This window comes from Cotesia glomerata, linkage group LG8 (genome assembly GCF_020080835.1).
Source record: "Cotesia glomerata isolate CgM1 linkage group LG8, MPM_Cglom_v2.3, whole genome shotgun sequence".
In the NCBI taxonomy this organism is placed as follows: Eukaryota; Metazoa; Arthropoda; class Insecta; order Hymenoptera; family Braconidae; genus Cotesia; species Cotesia glomerata.
In genome coordinates, this window is record NC_058165.1 from 15,537,806 (window position 1) to 15,563,715 (window position 25,910).

Here is a 25,910-nt window from a genome sequence, read left to right on the forward strand (position 1 = left end):
GTAAGATTAGTAAGATAGATTAGTTTGTTCATCAACAATGATTATTTTAGTAAAACAAAAAAGTTTTCTTTATTTTGATGAATGTTTTTTTTTTTTTTTTTATTAAACAATTTGAGAATTTATACATTTCTTTATTTTCGATTTTACATTTTCACGAATATGTAATGTAATGGATGCACAGGTTCATCAAGTTTTTCGGATATAGATAATGTACTTTTATCTTTTTTTTGAATTTATAAATGTGGCAATTGCTTTAAGATATTTTGTAGTTTCAATAAGAACTTCTCAAAATAGGCAACATATTTTTATATATATGGCCGAAATGTATTGATTATATAATAATTAAGATTAGAAATATTCAAAAAGTTACCTGATTGCCACTTAGTAGTATGATATAACTGTAAAATGTTATCGTTTTTACTTAAATACAATATGGTAGTAAATCAACGTTATTTCAAACTCATTAATATAAGAAATAGACAAATACACCGATAATTGTTAATTCTTCGGCATTTGCGCCGTTTTAAGATTTTTACTCGCATTATAATAACTCCTCGACAAGCTGGGAAGTATTTGAGTCTAGTTAATATGTACACCTGTTAAGAATTTCACTTCTGTTTCACCAAAAATTGCGATTAGGACATCCCACTCGGAAAGACATTTAAAAATTTTTCGAGTTTTAAGTTGTTTTCTAGAAAGTTACAAAAGTTATCAACTATTTACTCAAAAATGGACTCAGTTTTTATCTAATGTCTTTACAATTATTGTAGTTATCACAAATTTCGAAAATAATTATTATTATCAGTCAATTTTCATTAAAAATCTCAGTGAAAGAAGGTGTAAGTTTAAATAAACGTAGTCATTAATAATAACTCAACCGTAGTTTTTGGTGAAAACAATCTAAAATTCTAAAAAAGTGTCCATATTGACCAGAATATTTGGCGGGGATTCTTTCATAGCGCGATGAACGAAAGATTATATAATTTTTAAATTTTAATAATAAACAAAAAAAAATATCATAATATAACTTAAATATATTTGAGAAAAATCAGTCTATAGTTTTAAAAGTCTACACTTAGTTGATAAATTTACTTTCAGAACTATTTGATAAAAATTTACCGGCATAATCTTAAAATAATAAATAGTTCAAAAATGACTTTTTCACATGCTGAATAGAGTTAATTGTTTATTTCCATTGTAAGATAATAAACTAATGAGTTAAAAAAAATGAAATTTTTTATTTACCAAATTTCTAATAGAGTAATATGTAATTTTTTTTTCTTTATACCTCGGTCGAAAGTACGCATCTTTTGCACCTATTTCGATGCAGAAAGTTAAAGATTCGTGCATTGGTAAAGCTACACATTCGCTCTCTATAACAGCGGGAGCATAAAATGCTTTCGTTACCGCGACTGACATTAGTCATTTGTTACTAACTATGTTTTGTTTAAGCTGATCATTTACGATTGATGGTACAATACAACTTAAATAAAATATTTCATGAAGTAGAAGAAATAAAGAAATATAACCATGTATAAATGGAGATATAGATAAAGACATAACTGCCGTAAGAGTGAGTAGATCATCCGATGTAACTTATAACCAGGTTGTATTGTACTAAGATTCAGTTTGACAGTGACGTGTGTAAAATGGATCAACTTTATTTAATTAATGAATTATTTAGAAAAATGTACGCAGTAACAACTATTTAATTTGATTTTTATTAATTATTGTTAATTTTCAGATAATATGCTCGTTTTTTTTTTTTTTTATTTTTAACCGAGAATAATCTTTATTATGTTTGTTGAATTCAAGAAATTTCAGTTTTATTTAATCTAAAAATTTTTCAAAAAAAATGTTTGTTAATTATTTTTTATTTGATTTTACATTAATTTTTTTTTATTTGATGCCTGCCCCCGACCAGCAGCACTCGTTTTTTTTTTCGATGCAGTACATTAAATATTTTACGTACTTTCGACCGGCTATAAAGAAAAATAGTATACACTACACGGGCAGAAGTTTGAGATTTCTGCCCTAATAGTGTAATATACTATTGTCTTTACTTCAATTAAATTTAATTGAACTTGCTAAGCATTGAATGATTTATAAAACTGGATCAATTATTTTTGATATATTAACGAAAAGTAAATTTGAAATATTTTGAGTATTTTTTATTCATGGTTTTATGATTCTTAAAAATATTCAATCGAGTTACATTTAACTCATCTGCTACTCCATTTCATAACTCAGTAATAAACAAATTTTTAAATTCGATTTTTTTGCATTGTACTTACACTTTATATACTTTTTAGTACAAAATTTTATGCTTATTTCCTTATAAACTATTATATGGATACATTTTATCCCATAAAATTCGACTTAATCTCAATAGTTTTACTACGAAATTTAATTGAAGTTTAATTGTATTTATCAATGTAATGGTTAAATTTTTTGGTATTTTTATTTCTTAATAAAAAATCGAAAAAATTACCAGTTACTAGGTTTTGACATGGAGCAACTGTTATATGCATAACGATAGATAATATTTATACACCTTATCATTTTCATGAGTATGTTATGGCTTTAAGGTGAACTTAGGTTACAGATTTATTGATAAAATTATTTCATAAATAATAAATATACTAACTCTTCCGTCCAACATCTAACAGCACTTAACTGACTAGAATCAAGATACCTAATTTATTTTCATTATTGTAAAAGTTATTACATACCAAGAGTTAATTATGTATTTTCTACTTGGCAGTGAAATCTGGCCAATAATTAACATGATAGCGTTGCGTTGTGCCTTCAAATAATCTATCAAGCCAATTAGGTAAGCCTTCTAAAAGCTTATCTTGTTTTATAACATCATTCTTAATCTGAAACAAATCAATTTTATGAGATTAAAGGTATTAATACTTAATATTATTTATGTTATGAAAGTTATATATCATTATACTTCATCCTGAGACATTTCTGAATCACTTGAATTGTCGAAGCCTATAAATGCTCCAGCTTCTGCATCTTCAGACCGGTGACTCATTTGTTTAGTGATCCGTTCCATACGCTAGGCAGAATTTATTACAATTAGTATTGTGACACTAATTAGCATTTGTAAGTGCTACCATGTTCTATGTACACGATGATTGGGAAGTAGTTAATTTAATGAGTTTGAGTAGATAGTTAGATTTAAATGACAAACTTTTTGTGTTTATAGTGTTATTTTTGTTTGCAGAAGCACTAAATATTAATTTATTTTTTCAGGAATATCAATAACTATAACTGAATTAGCGATAAATTTTGATTTGATTTCCTATGAAATAGTAAATTAAATCCAACTATCTTATAAGCATATGACAATATCTGATTAGCATTGACCCCGTTCAAGTTTACTAAGTACTCGAGAGGACTGAACTTAGATTAGGATACCTTACATTATTTTCTTATAGATATTTTTCAGAGAGAGTATAGTCACTTTCAGTTTTTGGTTACAAGATCTTCTAAGAAATGCTAAACTAAGAACTTAGTGAACTTAAACGGGGCCATTATTTCGCTAATTAAATGATAGCAAATATTTGATTGATACAGCTTATGTTAAATTATTATTATTAGTAATTTTGAAAATATTTCTATTGATGTTGATTACCTTAAACTCTTTATCTTTATTACATTCTGGATGTTTAGCATGATAAATGCAAAAATATTTACGGTGTCCGTTCAACGCTAAAACGGTACCAACGCAATTCTTAGGATTTATATTCAACTCTATCAATTCAGGCAAACTGAGTGATAACAATTTTTTATACCAATTTAATCCTCGTTCCATATTCATATAACTAAACAATAATGTCTTGTTTTTTCTGTAAGGCCAAATGATTTTGTGAAATATTGGTATTAATTTTAATTTACTTTGGTGGTCAATTAACAATATTATAGTTCGACATCCAGGCTTTAATAACCGTACAAGCCCATTATATTTTTCAGCACGTAATTCATGCAATCGTAATGGCGAAGTTACTTGCGTGGATCTAGAGTTATTTTCATAACCACCTTTCTTTCCTTGTATACTTATTTCTTCTAGTTTCATTAAATATGATAATCCGTAAGTAACAGCTCCAATCAATATAAACGTTGTTATAACAGATATAAGGAGAAGAATTTGATTTTTTGATATATTATCAGATATATAATCAACCGCCAATAATGCTTTGCCAATAATTCTATCTATAGTCCCTTGAGCATGCTCATCAGCTAATTCTTCAATTTTTGCTGCATAAGGTAATGCTTCAGTAGTGCGTAATAGCCGTTGTATAGTTTGTTCTAAACTTTGTCTAGATTCATTCCATTTATTCTCGTCTTGAGTAGGTTCAATCCATCTTGTTTTGAGCCACTCATATTTTAAATTATTGACATCACGACGCCAGATTATTACAATATGTAACAAGGGCTCCATTGGGCTTCCTTCACTTGCACTTAGTGCTGCCACAAATTCTGGCTGTGATTCTTTAAATATATAGGTGTATCTTACGCGTTCAGTACTGTAAGGTGATTCTATTGCCGCTTGACGGAATTTATGCCTTGCCAAATCATGAACTGCACTATTTTGTGATACCAAAATAGCACATAACCGTTTTTGAGGTTTTAACCATTCGGGTGGGCATACTGAATCTAACATTGCTTGATTTGAAAGTCGTGGTAAAGTTAAGAAATTATTATTTGTGATTACATTATGCATTGTTTCGCTCGATATATCTTTCATACTAACTGAAGCCATTGGCTTTTCAGAATTTTCATTAAATAACAATAAAGTATTTAAATCTTTGGGAATTTTATATTTTGTTACTATTGCTTCAGTCTCAGGTTTACCCATCTAAAAACAAAAACAATAAAAAGTTAATAATTTGACGGTGAATATGAATAGATTGATAAATTAAAACATTGCTTTTATCTAATTAAATCGTAAAATATTTATAGATTGATATCCAATTTCTAAAACTACTAGTATAATAATATAATCTAAGCTTTTGATCAAAATTATAGAATTGAAAAAAGTACAAATTAATTCATGTAGAAATGCTTTTATTTACATTCAAATAGAATTCAATTAAATCAATCTAAAAATAAATAGAAATTCGATAAAAATATCGAATAAATTTTTGTTTTTTTATTTATTAATAAATTGCTTACTTGAACATATCCAAAGGCGACGCGCTCACGATGATGAAACGCCACAAGTAGATATCTTAACCTTGGTAATTCAAGTTTTTCGAATATCAGGGCTCGTATTCTATTGTCTACCCATCCAGACAAGAATTGATCAATATTATTCTCATTAATGTTTTGGATCAACTTGTAAGGAAATTTACTCCGTACGAATTCTGAAAAATTTTTTAATTTCTAGTCATTTACTTAATTGAAGATCTTTATCTTCTTGGATATTAATTATGATCTAAACTCATTTCAATTATTGAATGATTAAAAAATAGAAATTTTTAAAAATATTTATATATGGGTCATTCCACCAAATAAGAACATTTTTACGGGGCGACCCTCGCAGATTATGTTTAAAATTTATGGAGGTGTTCTCTATAATAAGAAATAAATTCCCTACAAGTTTCAGCCCTTAACATGCAGCGGTTCTGGAGTTATGATTTTTTGAAATTTTGAAAAAAAATTTTTTTTAACTTTTTTATTAATTTTTCTGAAGAAGAAAGCTTTTTTATTAAAATCCACGAAAAATCTTATCTTGTGGGAAAAATGCTCAGATTTTGAATGAAAATATCCATTTTATTATAAACACATCAGAAGACCCTTTGAAATCCAATTAAAGTGGAAAAATTGATTTTTCTCGGTGTGCGGTGCAAGGAACATCCAATTTGACTTTTTTTTTCTGAAAAATCAGAGTTTTTTACACAAAATATATAGTTTTCACGATGTGCATATTTTTTGTTCAATCGCAATTAAATTAAACGTAAAATCTTTATAATTAAATTAAAATACTTTTATTTTTGAACTTTTTTCAGATGTTGATACAGTTTTAATAAGAGCATATCCAATTTTATCATTTATCGGTAAAAGTGTGCAATGTCTGTGTACCCTTTACCGTTTTTGATAAAGAATATCGTACGTCTAACACATTTTTTTTTGTCTAAATAATCATCATTCGTTATGAAAGTAAAATCAACGCCTGTAAAATTCTTGATTGCCCAGGAATTCAAATCTTGTGGTGCCAGTATATGTTTTTTATTTTCCATTTGTAATGAAGCTCTAGCAGCATGTCGTTTTACTGGACTTGCAAGCCCATCGCATGGTCCTTTGTCATGGGCAGTCGCAAAAAAATGCCACTCAACGATGATTCTAAAGTCAGCATAATATTAACATAAATTAGTAAATGTTTTTTTATTTTTAAATTGCTGAGGTGCTCCATCTGAGAAGTAAAAAATCCTTTCAATAACAGTAAATTTTTCTCTTAAAAAAGAAATCAATTGTTCTTGAAATAAATAAATCAAAACTGTGTCATGTTTAAGGCAATCTGAGATACCAACTAAGCCTAAATGCTTAATAGTATCATTTTCGTTTGAGTAAACCACCATTTGAAATATAGTAGCTTGGTCATTATTCCAATGATAGCCTTGAGCAGCTTCCTGCACAACAAACGCAATTTTCTACCAAGTTAAAAACTACCAATAATTCACCACTCTTCAAATTTAATTTCGCATTAGGGAAAAACCGACTTTGTATTTTTACTATAAAGTCATGTTTTAAAAGTTTCTCAAGTTGCGTTGCTAAGGTATCAATAAAGTCATCGGAATCCGAAATAACGTTTACAATGGTACATCGATCGGTTGATGTCCACATTTTAAATTCGATTTCATTTACATCAAATTTTTTAAACGATGGATGAAAGTAATTAATGATTTCTTCATTGTTTGGACATCTATTACAACTTCTGAAGAAGCACGATTCCGTTGGATTATTACAAATCAATTTATTCAATAAATTTTTATAAATTGATTAAGTTTCCATAATCCAATCAGTATTTCTCGCAAATTTTGGAAAATTACATCCTAAATAAGAAATTTTTTTTTTTTTTTTTTTTAAAATTAGGTACAAGGCGTTGGTGTAAACCAATATAGCCAACTCCTAAATAAGAAAATGGAATCGTAGTTGTGAGCGCCATCTGCATTGTATAAACTCAATTTTTTAACGAGCAGTTTGAAATTTTAAATATTTAACAGAAAATTATTTTACTATCCCGAATAATCGTATAACGCTTAGACGATATAATGTTTAATTTAATTGTGATTGAACAAAAAATATGCACATCGTGAAAACCATATATTTTGTGTAAAAAACTCTGATCTTTCAGAAAAAAAAGTAAAATTGCATGTACCTTGCACCGCACACCGAGAAAAATCAATTTTTTCTCTTTAATTGGATTTCAAAGGGTCTTCTGATGTGTTTATGATAAAATGGATATTTTCATTCAAAAGCTGAGAATTTTTCCGACAAGATAAGATTTTTTGTGGATTTTAATAAAAAAGTTTTCCTCATCAGAAAAATTAATAAAAAAGTTAAAAAAATTTTTTTTTCAAAATTTCAAAAAATCATAACTCCAGAACCGCTGCATATTAAGGGCTGAAACTTGTAGGGAATTTATTTCTTATTATAGAGAACACCTCCATAAAATTTAAACATAATCCGCGAGGGTCGCCCCGTAAAAATGTTCTTATTTGGTGGAATGACCCATATAAAGCAGAATGTTATAAATCATAACAATTTTTAGAGAGCAAATAGTATAATGTATGAAAGATGTATTGAAGTACAGGCTCATAAATTGAAATATCATTTCTAATAAACCAAGAATTGTCATCGAAATATAAGCTAACTCTTGTGTCAAGATTCGCTCAAAATATCTTTGCCAAAATTTTTTTTACGAAGCTTCTAAATTTTTTAATCGACGATAATGATGAGAAGCTGATCAAATTGTTTCAGATTTTTTCAAAATATTGTAGAACGTTCGAAAATTATCTTTAATACTCTAAAATTATCTAGAATATTTTAAGTTTATCTGAAATTTTTATAATAATCTAAGATAATTTATCATGATTTAAAATTTTCTCAAATGTTCTACACTGTTAAAAATTTTTGTAAAATTACAATCATATTACAAAACAAATAATAAGTAAAATTACAAATCAGTGTATAGCAATGCGAAATAAAATACAATTCATGTAATTTTCCAATACCTGCCAGGAAATCTACTAGGCTGTATTGTAATTTTACAAATTTCATGTATAAACTTAACACGCATTGTAATATTACAGAACCGTTTGTCAATTTTTAAGAAAAAGCTTTTTAATTTTGCAAACATTATTTGTGATCTGATTCGGCATAATTGTATGTAAAATCACAAAAAAATATTGTAATTTATATTACAATAATCTCATAAAAAATTTAAAAAGCTTTTTTTTATTTTTACAATTTTCATTGTAAAATTACACAGTGCAATGTTATGTTACCAGACAATTTTAATTATATTACACGAATTGTAATTTTACTTCACTGTTTTCCAATTTTAAAAACAATACTTTTCAGTTTTACAAAAATGAGACTGATGTATCAAAAAACAACAATGTCCTTCATATTTATTTTTACTAATTTTTAGTCTATGGTTCTTTATTTGTAATAATAAATTCGAGGCATCATTTATCTAATATATAAAATTCTCGTGTCACAGTTTTCGTTGCCATACTCCTCCGAAACGGCTTGACCGATTTTGATGAAATTTTTTGTGCTTATCCGGTATCTATGAGAATCGGCCAACATCTATTTTTCATCCCCCTAAATGTTAGGGGTAGTCCACCCCTAAATTTTTTTTTTAGACAAAATTTTTAATTTCTATTTTTTTATGATACAACATACAAAAATACATACAATCCTCAATTTTCACCCTTCTACGATCAACCCTTATTTTTTAATAGCCATTTTAGTAATTTAATCATTTTTCCTCTCCGGTCGAAAACTGATCAATCGTCATTTAATTAGTTATCCCCGCCAGATGTCTACAGGTGTCACTTCTGACCCAGTAAACAGCACGGAGTAGGGATGAGAACGAAGCCGGTCTCCTTTCTTTCTCACTCCCTACACAGTTGTCGGCCATCATTATTGTTTATGCATCAAGTGTCGTAGTAACGTTGACAATTATTATTTTGCTATCTCAGTTTAACTCTCATATTAACTTTTAATCATTCCTATTTTATCAATAATAATTAAATTATCAATTTTGAGTGTATTTTGCACGATTAGTTAATCAAAAGATTTTATAACCTCAAAAGTACTCAACACGTGACACGAGCTTCCAATAACAACGGATTTTGTGTTGTAAGTATACTTTTTTTTATTTATATCGAAAATGTTGTTGATCTTATAAAAATGTAATTTTAATTTAATTTTATTAAAAAAATGTAATTGAACAATTAAGATTTTCATAGTTTCCAAAAAATCAATCATTATGAATCTTTATTTTGAAATGTCAATGGAAATATTGGTTGTATGAAAAAATTATAAGAGACAATGTTTTCATAAAATTTAATTTTTTACTTTTGTTTGAAAAATTTTTCCATAAAACTTATATTTTTGTTATAATTTCATAAATTAAAACTAATCATTTCAAAACTGCGGCAAAAATCCTGGCCCTAATTATACTTTTAACATTTTTCATCATTAAATAATTTCATTAATTCTATTTATGTATGTTTTGTACAGTGAGCAATGCCAAGAAAACGCAAAGGGGCTGATTTGAGCCGCAGTACAAGTAAAGCTCGAAACTTGCGAAATAGCAGATCCGAAAGAACAGAAGAACAAATCCAGCAACAAAATACTGATGCACGTGTCAGAATGGCGCAATTGCATCAAGAAGAGCCAGAAGATACACGAGCTGAACGCAATGAAGTCAGAAGATTAGAACAACGACAATCACGCCGTTTCACAGTCAATAGACGAAGAACAAATGACCAACAACGACAACAGGTACATCGAGCATTTATATCTGATTCATTCCTGCGTCTAGCATTCCAGTATGAGCCCGATATTGAATATTATGCTCATTCAAAAGTGGTAATTGGTGCTATGGACAAGGAATGTCCGCATTGTCATGCTCTGAAATTCAAAAATGAGCCAGCTGGGATGTGTTGCGCGTCAGGAAAAGTGCAACTACCTGAAATTGAAACACCACCTGAACCATTGAACGGCTTACTTATCGGCACGGATCCAGATTCTAACGTGTTCCTGAAGTCAATTCGAAGATTCAATTCATACTTTCAAATGACATCGTTCGGAGCAACAGAAATAGTTCGAAATACTAATGCAAATGGTCAACAATTCAATTCTACATTCAAAATCAGAGGCCAAGTTTATCATAAAATGGGCTCACTGCTGCCAATGCCAAACGAACCAAATAAATTCTTACAAATCTACTTTATGGGCGGCGAGGATTCCGGAAGCGCACTTGCCAATCGCGTGAATGCACGTAGTCATTATAATAACCTTGATTCACTTTATGCCAGGCGCATCGTCAGCGAGCTAGATGCTCTTTTGAACGAGCACAACGAGTTGTTGAAAATATTCAAATCACATATGCACCAATTACAAAGCGATAATCAATAATTGTTTAATTAATGATATATAATTTTAAGGAATAAATTATAATAACTTAAAAATAATGTTTGCCTTTTGTTATTTTTATATTCCCTCATCGTTCACAGCGCTCCATGCTTATTTCACGCATATACCACATTCTTACATACATACAATATACACATTCTAACATACATACATACTTACAATAAGTAAGCTATTTTTTGTCTACACTAGAAATTATTAGGAAATTATTTATATGGCAAAACAACGTTTGCCGGGTCAGCTAGTCTTTTATAAATTTTAATATTACGCTCAAACCATAATTTCAAAATCAATATATTTGAATGAGTACATGTTAGACTTTTATTTTTATAATATTCAATCAATTATAAATAATGTAAAAGTTAGTTATTTTCCATCAATAAACAGTATCAAATAACACAAATAATAAATGATAAGCCGTAAAGCTCAATCACCGCATAAAATTAGCTTATAAGAATAACTAGAAATTTGAATAGCGCGCTACGCGCGCGCCTAAATTTTAACCAATAATGAATCGTGGCCTGTTTTTTGCGAGTTTCGACCTTTGACCAACTTCAAGACTTTCATGTATTTTAATTTAAAGGATAAGATGTTGAACCACCTATCGGTCGTACGGCGTAGGGCGTTAGGTATCGGTCTGGCAAGCGCGCGGCTTACGTTCGATTCTTAGTTAAGGGGGTATTCTAGTCTAGAGGTCTGAATTTCGAGCGTTTTTTGGCAATTAATGTAAAAAAAGCAATTAATATTTTTACTATACAATTTTTTATCATTTGTTTATTGATATTTCAAGAATACAAAAAAATACATTTCAAAAAAAAAAAAATAAATTTTCAAAAAGATATAAGTCCTTGAAGTAGAGAAAAAAAAAAGGCCGTGTCCTCGTGAAAAGGATTTCTCCCTTTGTATCCATCTGAAAAAAAAATAATGCCAAATTATTGATCAGTACAAATGTCATTGTCGCACAAACCAAAAAAACTTAAAAAAAAATTTTTTTTCACAAAATGGCAGCTGTTTAAAAATAGAAGTCGATATTTTTACTCATTTTTCAACTTCCTCCAATTTTTTAAAAATATTACAAATTTGAAATTTTCAATTTTTATTGGTTAGTGCGAAAGCGAGATAATTGAAGAATATTCATGCTAAATTTCAAGTAAATCGGCTGATTAGAACCTAAAATATCTGCATCACCGTATCGAAAAAAGTAGTTTCGAGAAAAACGCGTTTAAAGTTTAACGTTCAGTTTCAGGCAGCGTAACTGATAAAATAGTACGCATAACTTACATTCTCTTAATCAGCCATCCCAGCTTCATACATTGGGCCTTTCTCTACTTCATTTTGACTGTTTTCAGCATTTCTTTCTATATAACGAGCAGTTCTTTCCTCTTTTGAAGCATCTGAAGCTCGAACCTCAGACCGTTCAATCCTTACTGCGTTGCGCCTAACAGCAAACTCATGGGATTCCAGACCTATTTTTATTCCCATTAGACTCATTATTTGTAAAATAGGATAAAAGCCTTCATTGAAAATGCAAACTGCTAAACAATTAGCAATCTCAATTGTCTGGGACCCGGCATGGATATGTTTGGGTGCAAATGTCCATATTAAAGAGTTAAGTGACTCGTTGTTATTTTGAGTTTCGCTGCCCAAGCAACGTTCTAATAAAGAATCATCTGATAAGCATTCGTAAATAGGTTTCATAACTTTTAAAACCTTATCAGTTAGAGGTGGATTTTCATGGTGAAAGTCATCCTCAGTTCCTTCGGCCGCTGCTTTCTGCCACTTGCACCAGCTGTCTGGTCCAGAAGGGCAATTCATGTGCTGAGGCTTCTTATCAGTTGAAATTTTATGCAAGTACGTGGCCCATATTTCTCGTTTCATATCTTCAACGGATTCAGGATGTAGACGGATAGCTAATCTGTAGTACGCAGACAACTGAGTGATTACTTTATCAGTCAATTTACCAGCACCCTTACCACCAATTCCACTATTTTCTTTTTTTGCCTTCCGGAGACGCGATCCCATACGTTTTTGATATAGTAAACTATTGATATAGTAAACTAAAAGTATATGACAAGAAAGAAAGAAAGCTATTCATACTCAGGTAGCCCGGACAGCCCGTAGTCTATTGTTGCAGTCGTCCGCTCAACCCGGTCTAGTTGCCACGACACTAAAACGGCTGTAACTTTGAAAATAATTTGAATTTTGAAAAATCCTTTCAGGGAGATATTTTTGAATATCTAAACTATCGAATTATGAAAAAAAAATTTTTTCATTTTTTTCAAAATTCTAGACTAGAATACCCCCTTAAGGTAAATATTATTTTCACTTTATATCATCAGAGTTGTAAAAATTAAGTCTACGTGAGATGCAAAATCTAGTCAGCGCTTCATAAAAATAAAATGACAACAAATATTAAATCAAATCTTACTTTTTTATTATTTCAATTCAAGTTAAATTCAAGAAAAGTATTGTAATTTTACAAATTTAGCTAATCTAAAAATATTTATAAAATTACAAAACCGTTTTGTAAAATTAGTAACCTCACAGAGCTATACCCGAGTCAAAATTAAAACACTAATTCGAGCCTCAAAAGCCTACTTTCTTTTGATGATGTGCCTACCGCTGAATGTGAAATACTATTTTGACCCTCAATGTACTCAAAATAGGGTATGGAGGCCAAAATTAGTATTTTAGAATAATATTTTCATCCTCCAAAATCTAGGATCGCTTTGAACACTTTTTTTTTTTTTGCGGTACTTCAGCCTACTAAGAGCATAAGTAGGTTAATTTTACGATTTCATGGAACATAGAATTTCGCCAGTTTACAGTTGAAAACATTACATAAGCCCAGTTTTGGACTTAAAATTTTTTAACTTTATGCTCTCAATAAAATTTTCAAAGTTTTACTTTGACTTTGAATGAGAAAAACTAAAGTTTAAAAATTTGGTTAAAATATTATATGTTAGCAGCAATACTCTTTTTTTTTTTTTTTTTTTTACACGGAAAAAAGTAAACTCCCTCGCGGTTTTGATAATGCCGTAAAAATACCGTAATTTTTCGGCATTTATGCTCATGCCGTATATTTACCGTTATAATTCGGTAATAATGCGGTTAAACTATAGTTGTTTTGGCCAGTTTTTATACTGTAGTTATCCAGTATATATACTGCACTTATGCTGTACAGTTACCAAAAATATACTATACAATTACCGCATTAATGCCCAAATTTTACCCAAAAAATTCCAAATAATTACCGTAATAATACAGTAATTTTGCCGAATATTTTCTGACATAATGGACAATTATTAAAGATTTAGTTTTATTTTTAGTTCACTTCTATGTTAGAAATGAATAAAATGAAAAATTTCAAATTTTGCTTTTTATTCTCCATCGCTACTTTGCAAAAACAAATACTGTTTTTGAATAAAAAATATGTAAGGTAAAAGCCCCAATATATGATCATGTACCAGTATATGATCACTCCATGTATTTGTATACCTATATTTGTGAATATATATGGAGTGATCATATACTGGTACGTGATCATCTATTGGGGTTTTTACCTTAGAATCCACAGATTCGGTAGAATCTGGCGCCAAGTTCCGTTCAAATCCGTTGTAAACGGAGCGCCAGACTACCGAGTGTGTTTACTGTAAGCAGAACGGTATTTCGAGGTTGCAAAATTTTATTTAATTCGACGGTACTTCTTGTTCCTAAATTTTATATTATAACAGTAATTCATACTTTATTTTACTGATATCAATTAATTATATTCAATTATAACCATTAATTTACTTGAAATTATTAAATTTTATCAGCACAAACTATAGCAAGCTCAAAAATTTCGATCCTGACTTTTTTTCGATGTAAAAAGTGACATGCCACAGACTAAGTAATTCGAGAATGCATGGTAATCCTCCAATAGATGGGAAGCTACAGTTAAAAAAATAAATTTCACAGCTTGCATCTACACCCGCCAGGGTGCGCTGCAATTATTTTTACATAAACTGTAGCTTCAAGGGGATAGTTTGCTATAAAAAATGCAGCCAACTTGAGATTTAAGTTAGTACCAATTGCAAATTTTTATTATAATTACAAAAAATACTGAAATCCGAACAAAAACAGTTTCACTGTAAAAAAATCGCGCCAAGTCCACGTTCATAAGACTATTAAGAAAAAAAAATTTTTTTTATTTCTTTACAAAAAGATATAAAATAGAAAAATTAAAAAATCCAAGTAACCGATATGATTGTATATGATTTTCGGAAATTAAAAAAAATTTTGTTGTAAATTTAAAAATTAAGAAAAAAATTTTGGAACGTACTTGGTGTGCGTCATTGTGTATTTCAATTTTTTTAAAGTTCTAGTAAATAGATTTTACGAATTTCATTAAAAGTAAAATATTTTGCAACCACGCACACTAAATACGTTCCAAAATTTTTTTTTTAATTTATAAATTTACAACAAAATTTTTTTTAATTTCCGAAAATCATATACAATCATATCGGTTACTTGGATTTTTTAATTTTTCTATTTTATATCTTTTTGTAAAGAAAAAAAAAAATTTTTTTTTTCTTAATAGTCTTATGAACGTGGACTTGGCGCGATTTTTTTACAGTGAAACTGTTTTTGTTCGGATATTATTTTTTAATTAGGTATTTAGCGATAATTAATATAAAATAATACATATATTAAGTAAATATATTCTAATTTTAATTTCAATTTTTAATTTCTCACTTAGAAAATTGCAAATTTTCTAAAATCGAAAAGTTATATTGTTTCACATATATAACTATATTATTTAATTTTAAATATGCTTATCGTAAGATGGACGGTGTGGCTTAATGTATATAGAATAAGCAAAAAAACACTATGGTATAGACCGGGTAGCTCAAATGGTAGAGTAGCCGACATGTTCTCAGGAGGTTCTGGGTTCGAATCCTAGTCCGAGCGTTATTTAATTTGACACCATTTTTTAAATATGGTTTTAATACAGTCATTTTACCGTAAAAATGCCGCATTTTCAGCGTAAATGTATCGCATTTTTACGGTAAATGTTCCGTAATTTTTCGATAAAAAAACTGACCAAAACAACCGAAAAAATGCTGAAAAAATACCGCATTAATACTGTATAATTGCGACATTTTTTCGGCATTTACAAAACCGCTAGGGCTGTAATAAATAATAAGGTAAAAGCCCCAATTATTGACACTATAAGAGACAAAGTTATGATTTCATTTTTTTTAAGCAATCAAATGTCAATATCGTTGAATTTTATTTGTGGTAATAATGTCTCAATTAATATTTTTACTAATCAATTTTATTTTTTTAAATGATAATCAGTGATATTTACTAATTAATTTTAAATAATTAAATAGATTATCCGGATACACCAATTATTGACAGGTTAAAAAACTGATTGATCTAATTATTGACATACCTTAGCCCCAATTAATGACATCTATACTGAGCATGTGTCGAGTTATCTGCTTATTTTTATTTATCGAAACTTATTATTAAGTAATCAATATTATTAAAGTTTATTAATAATAATTTCCATAAATGATTAATTACTATTGAAAATGTAAAAATTAATTTAAAAATAATTCATTGAATCAGAAGAGTTCAAACTCTTACAGCAAATTTTTTAGGTTAAAGTAAAAAAAGGCGTCATATAACGCAGTCGACTGGCTGTCAATATGAGATTCAACTTAAAAATTATGAACTAGTTATTGACACCCATTATTAAAATATTGTAAAGCATACAATTAATTTCGATTATTTAATTTTATAAATTTCTCATATAAGGTAAAAGCCCCAATATATGATCATGTACCAGTATATGATCACTCCATGTATTTGTATACCTATATTTGTGAGTATAGATATACAAATACATGGAGTGATCATATACTGGTACATGATCAATTGATCATATATTGGGGCTTTTACCTTATTGTTAATTATAAAAAGAAAAAGATCATTATAATTAGATGAAGAAATTAATTTAAACTCGGCATTTAAAAAAATGCTTTTCTAACCAAAGTTGTTAAGAAAATAGACGCTCGTAAAACTGGTTTGATGAACTGATACTGACCTTATTTTTTTTTTAATAATTAATATTTAATATTTTGAACTGACAGTAATTTTTTTCAATGTTTTGATTAATTAGAATTAAATGAAAATTTATATGATAGTTATTCTTATTACAGATAATTAAATATATTTAAAAATAATTAAGGGTGTCAATATTTAGACCCCTGTCAATAATTAGGGCTTTTACTTTAGTCGATTTATAATAAGTAATGATCAACTGAAAAAAATTATCATTTCAAGCAGTAAAATTGTGATTTTAATAATCACTTTATAATATTTATCATTTAAATGCTATAGAATTTATTATTTACGTGGCGAAAATACTATTTCAAACAGTAATATTCGCTATGTGAATGTCGAAAATGTTAAAGTATAATAATTAAAAATTTAGACTTTGATATTTATCATTTCGTACTTAAAAAATGATCGCATGATGTGTGGGACTCCTTCTTCTTTTCATTTGTGAAGCTAATGCTTGCCCGAGTCAAAGTTAAAAAACTTTCCTTCTCCTTTCCCTTCTTTCCTCTCACTTATTTCATATGAACCAATGAGGATCTTCTTTTCGATCGAATTGTAGGCTTTGGAGGGTCATTTTCGGGTTCTGTAATACTAATTTCAATTTAAACTTGGTAAAAGCGGAAAAAAATACCAAGTTTAGGCTGAAATTAAGGTTTCGCTGTAAGGCTTGGGTTAATCTAAAAAACTGATTTCAGCCTCCTTATCCTCGAGTAGAATTTGGAGGCTGAAATTAGTTTTTTAATTTTGACTCGGGTATATATATTTTTTGTAATATTACTATACCCGATTGTAATTTTAAATAAAATGTTTTGCCTATTAGCTTCCAATACATTTCTTGTAAAATTACAATAGAAATTTTTAACAGTGTGATAAACGTCTTTAATAAACTATCTTTATTAGGGTGTGCCAAAATTCAATTTCCTTGAGGAACCTTTTAAAATTGGAATTTTGAGTTCCGCTTTTAACAGGAACTGTGTTTGGGCATTTTCTGTGATATTTTGGGGGGAAAGGATTTATTTGATTTTCATAGAATTTTTAACAGGATCTTTGTTTAGGTACTTTCGGTCAAATTTTGAAATTTCAGCGGAAATATCCAAACAAAGCTCCTGTTATAAAAATTCTATGAAAATCAACTAAATTGTTTCCTCCCAAAATATCTCAGGAAATGCCCAAACACAGCTCTTTCGGAAGCTGAAACTTCGGAATAGATCATTTTTCCAGAGTTTCGTACATAGCGGGAAGTTTCAGGGATGTCCTGCAGGGTTAACAGTTTAACAAATTTTTTTTAGCTTGATGACCCCGATCGGGATTCTAGGATCCTAGTCAAGAAAAAAATGATTGAGCCAAGAAATTATTCTTGGTTTCACAAAAATTTTCTTGGTACTAGGGATGTACGATTCAAGATCGATCTTCACTAGAATCGATTTATTTATGTAGACAATTCGATTATTTTAATCGATTCGTTTCATAAAAACGATTCGAGAGATCGATTCTTTTAGTTGAAGATTGATTGACTGAAAACAAAATGGCGAAGTGACCGGGGATTTTAAGATGTAAACTTTATTCTAGTGTATAATTTAAGGAATAAAATTTTTTCACGTTCAAATAAAAATCTTTTGATTACAATGTTTAGTTTTTATTAGTTATTTTTATAATGATAAGCGATATTAATTTATAATTTCAAAATCGATGCAATCTATACTTTTGTAGATTGAAGAGTACTCCTTTGATGTCACTGGATAGTACCCCCTCTCGATGAGATAGAGAATAAACAATAAAGCGTAATTATTGTCATCTATATAATAAATTTAATTAGAATTATAACAATAAAATAGCTGAACATGAATTCATATTTACTTACGTTCAATGTTTAAGTAAGTTATAAAATCCAAATTTTCCACTTTGTGAGCAGCTTCTTCATCGATTTGAAAGTAAAAAATATATTTTCTTTCACCAGATTGATCTGCACAATATACAGTTGTTAAATTGTAACTTATACTTTAGAAAAATTATCAAATAGATTTTATTGATTTACAATAATAATTATTTTAAATAAAGTGAAGTACTTACGCGGAACTGCAGAAACTTTTATTTCGCCTGGCTGTGCCATGTTTTACCACAGAAAATGAAATGTCAAATTTAACAATCGGGATACGTTGAATGAAATCTGGTTATGAAATATTGTATACAGTTGTTCCAGAATTCTAAAAAATGTCTTTCTCTGGGGAGACTTGGGAGACTTAGTTTTAGAACAATAACTCAGTAAGCTCGCGACAAATAAATAAGATAATATAGGTATAGCATTAGCATTGGGGAGTAGTTACGGCGCTGCGATCGTTGAGTTTGAAATTGTCTTTTGTTTTTAATAATAAGTATAATATCAGAAGTTCTGTTACTGTACGATTCAACGTTGTTTATAAATTCACTAATAATGAGGTATTTTAAAGCTTGTAAGTATTATAGTATATTACACACCTAGGGAAGTAAAGTAAGAAATGTCTCAGATCACATGTAATTGTCGGCCGAGGCGAAGCCGAGTTGTAGCTTTCTGCCCGTTGAGCAAAAAAATAATTTTATTTAAATTCAATTGATATTTAATTTACAGAATAATATAATAAAATAATAAATTAAATAATTAAAAAGTGCATGCAAAAAAATAAATTAATTAATACTTGAAATATAATGACACTGAAGTTGAAAGATATTAAAAATTTTTTTAGAATTTTATAGCAATTAAATTGTTATAAAAAAAATTTAATTAAAAAATTCTACATGTGAAATTTAATAAAAATTATAAGTGAAAATTTTTAGAAGCATTTTTTTATTGTTATTAATTTGTTAAAAAAATTTTTTAAATTGACAGCTGATAGCTAACTTCAGTATTATGAAATATAGGAAAAACATTTTACATTTATTTTTTATTAAATTAATTTAATTTTTACTTTCAGTGCCGTCTTCTGAACGAACATTTAAAATTTTTTTTTCATTTAACCAAGATATGGTTTGGTGTGTAGAAGGGATTAATTTCCAAAATTATATAGCAATAACAAGGTTTGTTTTGTTACTTATTACTCACCCGTCACAGAAACATATTTTATTAATATATTCCATAACTTAATTAACACATTCTTAATTATTTAGTAATAATGACCATGCTCGTCGCTTTATGTGGGACCGGGTTATGGAAGGAGGAATCGAGACTCCTGATAATGGAGTTCATCGTATAGACATGAGTGAAAATGGTCTGGATTTGTAAGTATTTTCTTTATAATTCATTAAATAGATATGAGATACATTAATAACTAATAAAAATCTAAATTATTTAATTATAACTATTTTTGATTTTAGTAAGTCAATTGACAGACTTACAGACACCGAAGATGACTCAAATAAAGATAAAGATAATTCTTCAGAAAATGAAACGGACAAAGGTAATTAGTAATTAGTAACTGAAATAACAATAACATAAACAATAATTTAACAATAATAATTAATTTTTATAGAAAAGTTAAGCAGTAACGACGACGTTTTATTAAACAATGATATTCAGGTACAAGAAGTTATTAAGTCAAGTTCTCAAAATCGACCTGAAATCCCTGTTTAAAATTTCCAATAGGATCCTATCAAAAGCGACAAAAGCCACTTAGAAACCCATAAATTTTATTGATTTCTAAGTGGCTTTTGTCGCTTTTGATGGGATCTTATTGGAGATTTTCAACAGGGATGGAATCTACCAAACCTAGGTCAAAAATTTAAATCTTGGGTATTCATTATATTTATTATTTTAAAAATCTTTTAGCGATTACTTGTTAATTTTTTCAATAGCTTAATGACTATAAAATTTTTTAGAAAAATAGTTAAAAATACGAGGAAGAAAAAATCTACTGTTTGGAGCTTTTTTATTAAAACTCTAAAAGGAGGAGAATGTAAATTATGCACAAAAAATGTTGCAGCTCCTGGTAACACGACTAATTTAAAAAATCATTTAAAAAGGTCACATTATGGAAGCTACGCTAGTGTCGTTGTTGATATTAGCGTAAACGATCGTTCTGAGGTCATTTTTTTTATTATTTTAATTCCAATATTATTGTTTTACTTATATCGAAATTGAAATTGAGACAAAAAAACTTTTCAGGATGCAGTTGAAATCAACAGCAATAGAAAAGATTTAAATACTCAATCGAAAACATTTAATTCAGAGCAGCAAAGAATTGATGTGAGTTTTAATCGAATGTAGTCATTTAAAAGTGAGTAATGGGAATTTTTATTTAATTATAAGATGTTAATGTTATTTACAAGTTTTAAATGAAATTAGTAATGTCCTTACGTAGATGGCGGCAGTCAACATGAAAAAATCACAAATACATTAGTATTTATGATTGTTAAAGATGATTTACCGTACATGGCTACTGAGAAACAGGGCTTAAGAATGTTATTAACGACAATTTGTCCTCACTATCAGATTTCTAGTCGACAGAAAATAACTGAGTTGATAGAAGAAAAAGCTAAAGTTCTGACCATGCTATTAAAAAAAAAATTAGAAGCTATCGATTCTTTTTCGATGACTGCTGACGTTTGCACAGAGACAAAGACCTCGCGAAGTTTCCTAGGCTGTACAGTCCATTACGTAGAAGAAAACTCGTTAAAAACTTTATTTAACTTTAGATATGGTTGAATTGACTGATCGGCATACAGCTAAAAATATTTCAAAACAATTTGAAAATATACTAGTAAAGTGGAATATTCCAAAACATAAAATCACTGCAGTTGTAACTGACAATGGTGCAAACATGGTAAAAGCTGTAAATGATACTTTTGGAGTTTACAAAGGCTTAAGATGTTTTGCACATTCTCTAAATTTGGCTATGACTGATACCTTTGATAAATGTCAAGAACTAAAAGAAATCATTGACAAAGTTCACAATGTAGTTATTTTTTTCAAAAGTCCAATAGCAGCTGCTGAATTGAAAAAGGTACAAAACAGTGATGAAGTTTTAAGACTCATTCAAAACGTTCCAACTCGGTGGAATTCTAAATTTTACATGCTTGAAAGATTTTTAAGAATGTTGGATTCAATAGTGACTGCGCTTGTGAAATATGATAAAGCTAATCTCTTATTATCAGCGTCTGATGTAACAATACTCCGTGAAGTAGTAGAGCTACTTCGACCGGCAGAAAATGTTACAAAAAGAATAAGTGGCCAAAATTATGTGACTAGTAGTGAAATGTTATACCATTTACATTATTTGTTCACAACATTATCAAAGTTACCTGTAACCACTGAAATTACCCAAAAAGTGAAACAAAAATTGGTGCAGTCTATAAGTAGCCGCTTCAAATCTATTAAAAGTCACCCGTTGGTTGGTCCTGCTGCAATCCTCGATCTAAGAATGAAAAAAAAATTTTTTCTACCCGGAACATCGTACTCTGCCATGCGAAAAAAAATAAATGACCTCTTGTCCGGAACTGAAAAATCGAAACCTACTAACCAACTTAAAACTCCAATTAATAAAAACAGTATTGATAATGACCTTTTCAACTATCATCGTCAATTAGTGAAACAAGACCAAGAGTTACATGAACACTCAACTGTTGAAAAAGGGGACATTGATCTAAAAAAATTTTTGGATCAAGTATCATTGAAATTGAAAATGATCCAATTGACTATTGGTTCCAAAAAAAAAAATGAAGCTCCTCGGTTATCAAAACTATCAATAAAATATTTATCTATACCAGCTACTTCTGTTCCATCGGAAAGACTGTTTTCTTCTGCTGGTCAAATAGCTTCCGCTATTCGAAATCGGATTAGTGCTGCTCATTTACAACAATTACTGTTTTTGAAATCAATTAACATTGAAGAATGGAAGCTTGATTAAAAAATATTTAAACTATAATTATTTAATTATTTAACTGTTCAAATTATAATTATTTAATAAGTAATTAACATAATCATTTTACTGTTTAACTTTTCATTATTTTACTGTTTAACTTGTCATTATTTTACTGTTTAACTTGTAATTATTTAATTAATTAAATTAAATAATGGTTTTAATTTAAAAATAAAAATTTATATCTGAATTTAATAATATATACCCTCGTTAATTTTACAATTCAATTTTTTAAGAATCGATTTCTTTACTATCGATTATATCTAGAATTGATTCTTTATTAAAACTTCAATTCGATTTTTGAAAATCGATCTTTTTTGCGATATCGTACATCCCTACTTGGTACATGAATTTTTTCTCTGGACTCGAGAAAGTCATTTTCTTCAAAATGTTATTCTTGGTTCAAGATTTGTTCTCTTGAATCTAGCAACTTTAATATCAGAGTTCTTCAAAGATATTTCATCAACTAAATCATGACAAATGCTTGATGAAAAATATTATAAGAATTAAAAAAAATGAGATACCGTGTAATAATCATTGTGTGATACTAATCATGTTGAATATTAGTTTCAAAGAAATTTCGTTGATTGAAGAAGTATTTAAATCTTTTACTAAAATTCACAATTATCATATTGTTATTTTTGAAGCTAGTTAATTTTTATTTTTAAATTAAAGAAGTAAATATGAAACTTTTTAAAATGATACTCATGGAACATGATTTATTCTCTTAAATCAAGTTAATTTATTGAAGATTTATACATGAACTTTACTTGAAGACAAATATAAAAATAAAAACTTACCAATAATTTTGTTTACGTTAAACAAAGACTCTTTGTAAACACTCGAACGGCCATCTAATGTTACAGCGAGGCAAGGTAATGAATGCACGCCAACTTTTCTTGCAAAAGATGTTTCACGTTCTGCATGTGCTGTAACTAATTTAACGCCAATAGGTTCTAATTCATCAATCAATCGTCGCCAGGTAGGTTCAATTTGTATACAAGTGAAACACCAGTCGTAATAAAATAAAATTAAATAGGGTGTTCGATAACTTCTTGGTACAATAGTATTATCATATGTGCGATAGGAAATGCTCATTTTATGAAAAAATGATACATCTCGACTTTGGAAATGAAATTTAAAATTTCCACTATTAAATAGTTCATCAATTGGATCATTCATATGGAAGTTACTGGATTGTTTTTGTCTAGACATGTTTTCTTCAGTTATTCCATGATCATCAAATTTTTTCCTTCTTTCTGGATCAGCTAATAATTCGTAAGCTTTAGTAATTTCAACAAATTTGTTTTCAGCAGCAGGATGATCCGTTTTATCAGGATGCCATTCTTTTACAAGGTTTTTATATGCTTTCCTTATTTCTTGACTAGTAACATGTCTTGTTACACCCAATACTTCATATGGATTTCTGAGTGGTTCTGATGCATTAGCGATTGATAGAATATTTACAACTATGAATATTATAGAATAAAATATAGGTAATCTTACAAATGATACGATATTTTTCATATTTATTTTATTAAATTTTTTACTAATGAATGATATTTTTTTGACGAAATTATTTTGTGATATTAAGAGTAATTTTATATAAATATTCAACCACGAAAACCAATCTATTATTTTTTTGTCATATGAGTTCGTATTAGTTGTTTTAATTATATTTTCGTAATTAAGTTTAATTTTGTCGTTTACTATTTTTTTATTGGTACAATTAAGCATTCTTATTTACATTTGCAAGAAAAAACATTAAAATCGAAGCCGCCAAAAATTACAGTTTTCCACTACTTCACAATTTTTTTTTAAAAAATGTATCATATTTTTTATCTTATGTACTATTGGGGTCATACGGATCAACGAGGGGGACAGAAATAGAATATTTCTATTGAATATTTTTTTCTTGAACTTCTAACCTTCATTTATTCCAAACATATTATGGCCCATTCAACAATTAACTAAAATTTGATTATTTATGCTACAAATATGTAAGCTATTGAGTGTTTGTAATTACTTAATGATAATTCAAATAATTTTTGACATTTATTAAAGAAGTGAATTATATTATGAATCTAATTATTTTTTCAAACCATTTTGAACTATTATCAAAGTAATGCACTACAAAATATTTTAAATAAACAAAAATCGTAATTTATCGTGTCGTTAATCGTTAATTTGAAAGTTTTTTAACTCACTAATATTATAAATTCTGACTATTTTTAATACTGTTTAATGGTAATAAACAGTAATCAACAAAATCATAAATAGTGATTATATATGTATAGAAACGTAGATATAAACGGTTCACTTTGTTATGCTTCCATCTAGTGGATGTTATTTTTATTTATTGAAAACTTTACTGTAGTTCTTTCGCCCGGGAGTATTAAAATACTCGGTTTCAGCGCGGGAAAGGAATCATTTTAAATAAAAGAATTCTATTTAGACGTTATTTAATTTTGATCAAAATTATTTAGTTGGTTTCAATTTATTATTCAAGTTGACAAAATATTAAAAAGCTTCAAAATGTAAAATTAAGGTTTACAATGACGTGATCTTAGCAATCTAAGCTCTCGGTGAGAAGTGTCGTTACATAGTTTTTCCGAAGAGCTTCAAACTCCGTTCTTCTCCCACCATAACTCCCATACATATATCCGCTCTTGTACATATATAAGTACACATATTTCTACTACATATAAATGATTTTCACACACTAATATATAATATTTTCTATTATATTCACATATATTTATTTATAAATTATATATATTGCAGTGCATTAATATTCGTATTTTGCAAATTAGATTAAGCTTATTACTATTTCTATCAATCTATAATCTATTAAAACTATGAAATAGTTTAATTGTTAATGTAAGAGATAAATATCATTTAATAATATTATTTTATACAATCTTATTCTTTTAACATTAATTAATAATTATTTATAAGTTGGATACAGGATATAAATTTTTAATTTAATTTTTATATATTTCGTTGCGATATTATATTAAAGCAAGCTTAACAAAAATATGTTATTTAACGGTCTTATTTTTTTGTTACATATTTGTTACGTTATTATTTAGCCGTTGAAACAAGGGATCATAGAATTTTTCTCACACGTGTCTTTTATGGCTTTTCCTCAGAATCTCAAGTACCTATGGTTTCTCAGAACTCAACTACAATGTCCCTTTGTACTCGATAATAGCTTATATTTAT

General features: G+C 28.4%; 4 protein-coding genes and 1 long non-coding RNA gene across 7 annotated transcripts; 2 read left to right on the plus strand and 3 right to left on the minus strand.

The window, feature by feature from the left end:
* Window positions 1-79: 79 nt before the first annotated feature.
* LOC123270964 (dnaJ homolog subfamily C member 16) lies at window positions 80-24,270 on the minus strand. 2 transcript variants are annotated; one of them, XM_044737150.1, is made up of 6 exons: window positions 23,486-24,270; window positions 5,188-5,378; window positions 3,647-4,870; window positions 2,960-3,067; window positions 2,733-2,879; window positions 80-398 (listed from the first exon to the last, which is right to left on the minus strand). In XM_044737150.1, the coding sequence occupies exons 1-5, from the start codon at window positions 24,210-24,212 to the stop codon at window positions 2,754-2,756; spliced, it is 2,376 nt and encodes a 791-aa protein (XP_044593085.1). In that variant the 5' UTR covers window positions 24,213-24,270; the 3' UTR covers window positions 80-398; window positions 2,733-2,753. The 2 variants fall into 2 exon arrangements, with proteins under 2 accessions (XP_044593085.1, XP_044593084.1); XM_044737149.1 differs by lacking the exon at window positions 80-398 and having other exon boundaries at window positions 2,157-2,879.
* LOC123270987 lies at window positions 11,525-12,885 on the minus strand. Its single transcript, XM_044737195.1, has 2 exons — window positions 11,965-12,885; window positions 11,525-11,593 (listed from the first exon to the last, which is right to left on the minus strand). The coding sequence occupies exon 1, from the start codon at window positions 12,703-12,705 to the stop codon at window positions 11,971-11,973; it is 735 nt and encodes a 244-aa protein (XP_044593130.1). The 5' UTR covers window positions 12,706-12,885; the 3' UTR covers window positions 11,525-11,593; window positions 11,965-11,970.
* On the minus strand, window positions 18,422-18,892 carry LOC123270998. The gene is made up of 3 exons (XR_006510750.1): window positions 18,868-18,892; window positions 18,659-18,760; window positions 18,422-18,592 (listed from the first exon to the last, which is right to left on the minus strand). It is a non-coding gene; the product is annotated as an uncharacterized LOC123270998 (long non-coding RNA).
* LOC123270991 lies at window positions 19,710-20,499 on the plus strand. Its single transcript, XM_044737202.1, has 4 exons — window positions 19,710-19,848; window positions 19,939-20,049; window positions 20,146-20,228; window positions 20,301-20,499. The coding sequence occupies exons 1-4, from the start codon at window positions 19,796-19,798 to the stop codon at window positions 20,399-20,401; spliced, it is 348 nt and encodes a 115-aa protein (XP_044593137.1). The 5' UTR covers window positions 19,710-19,795; the 3' UTR covers window positions 20,402-20,499.
* On the plus strand, window positions 20,522-22,706 carry LOC123270975 (zinc finger BED domain-containing protein 4-like). Of its 2 annotated transcripts, none has more exons than XM_044737172.1 (4): window positions 20,522-20,560; window positions 20,647-20,851; window positions 20,933-21,044; window positions 21,129-22,706. In XM_044737172.1, the coding sequence occupies exon 4, from the start codon at window positions 21,465-21,467 to the stop codon at window positions 22,671-22,673; it is 1,209 nt and encodes a 402-aa protein (XP_044593107.1). In that variant the 5' UTR covers window positions 20,522-20,560; window positions 20,647-20,851; window positions 20,933-21,044; window positions 21,129-21,464; the 3' UTR covers window positions 22,674-22,706. The 2 variants fall into 2 exon arrangements, with proteins under 2 accessions (XP_044593107.1, XP_044593108.1); XM_044737173.1 differs by having other exon boundaries at window positions 21,186-22,706.
* Window positions 24,271-25,910: the final 1,640 nt, after the last annotated feature.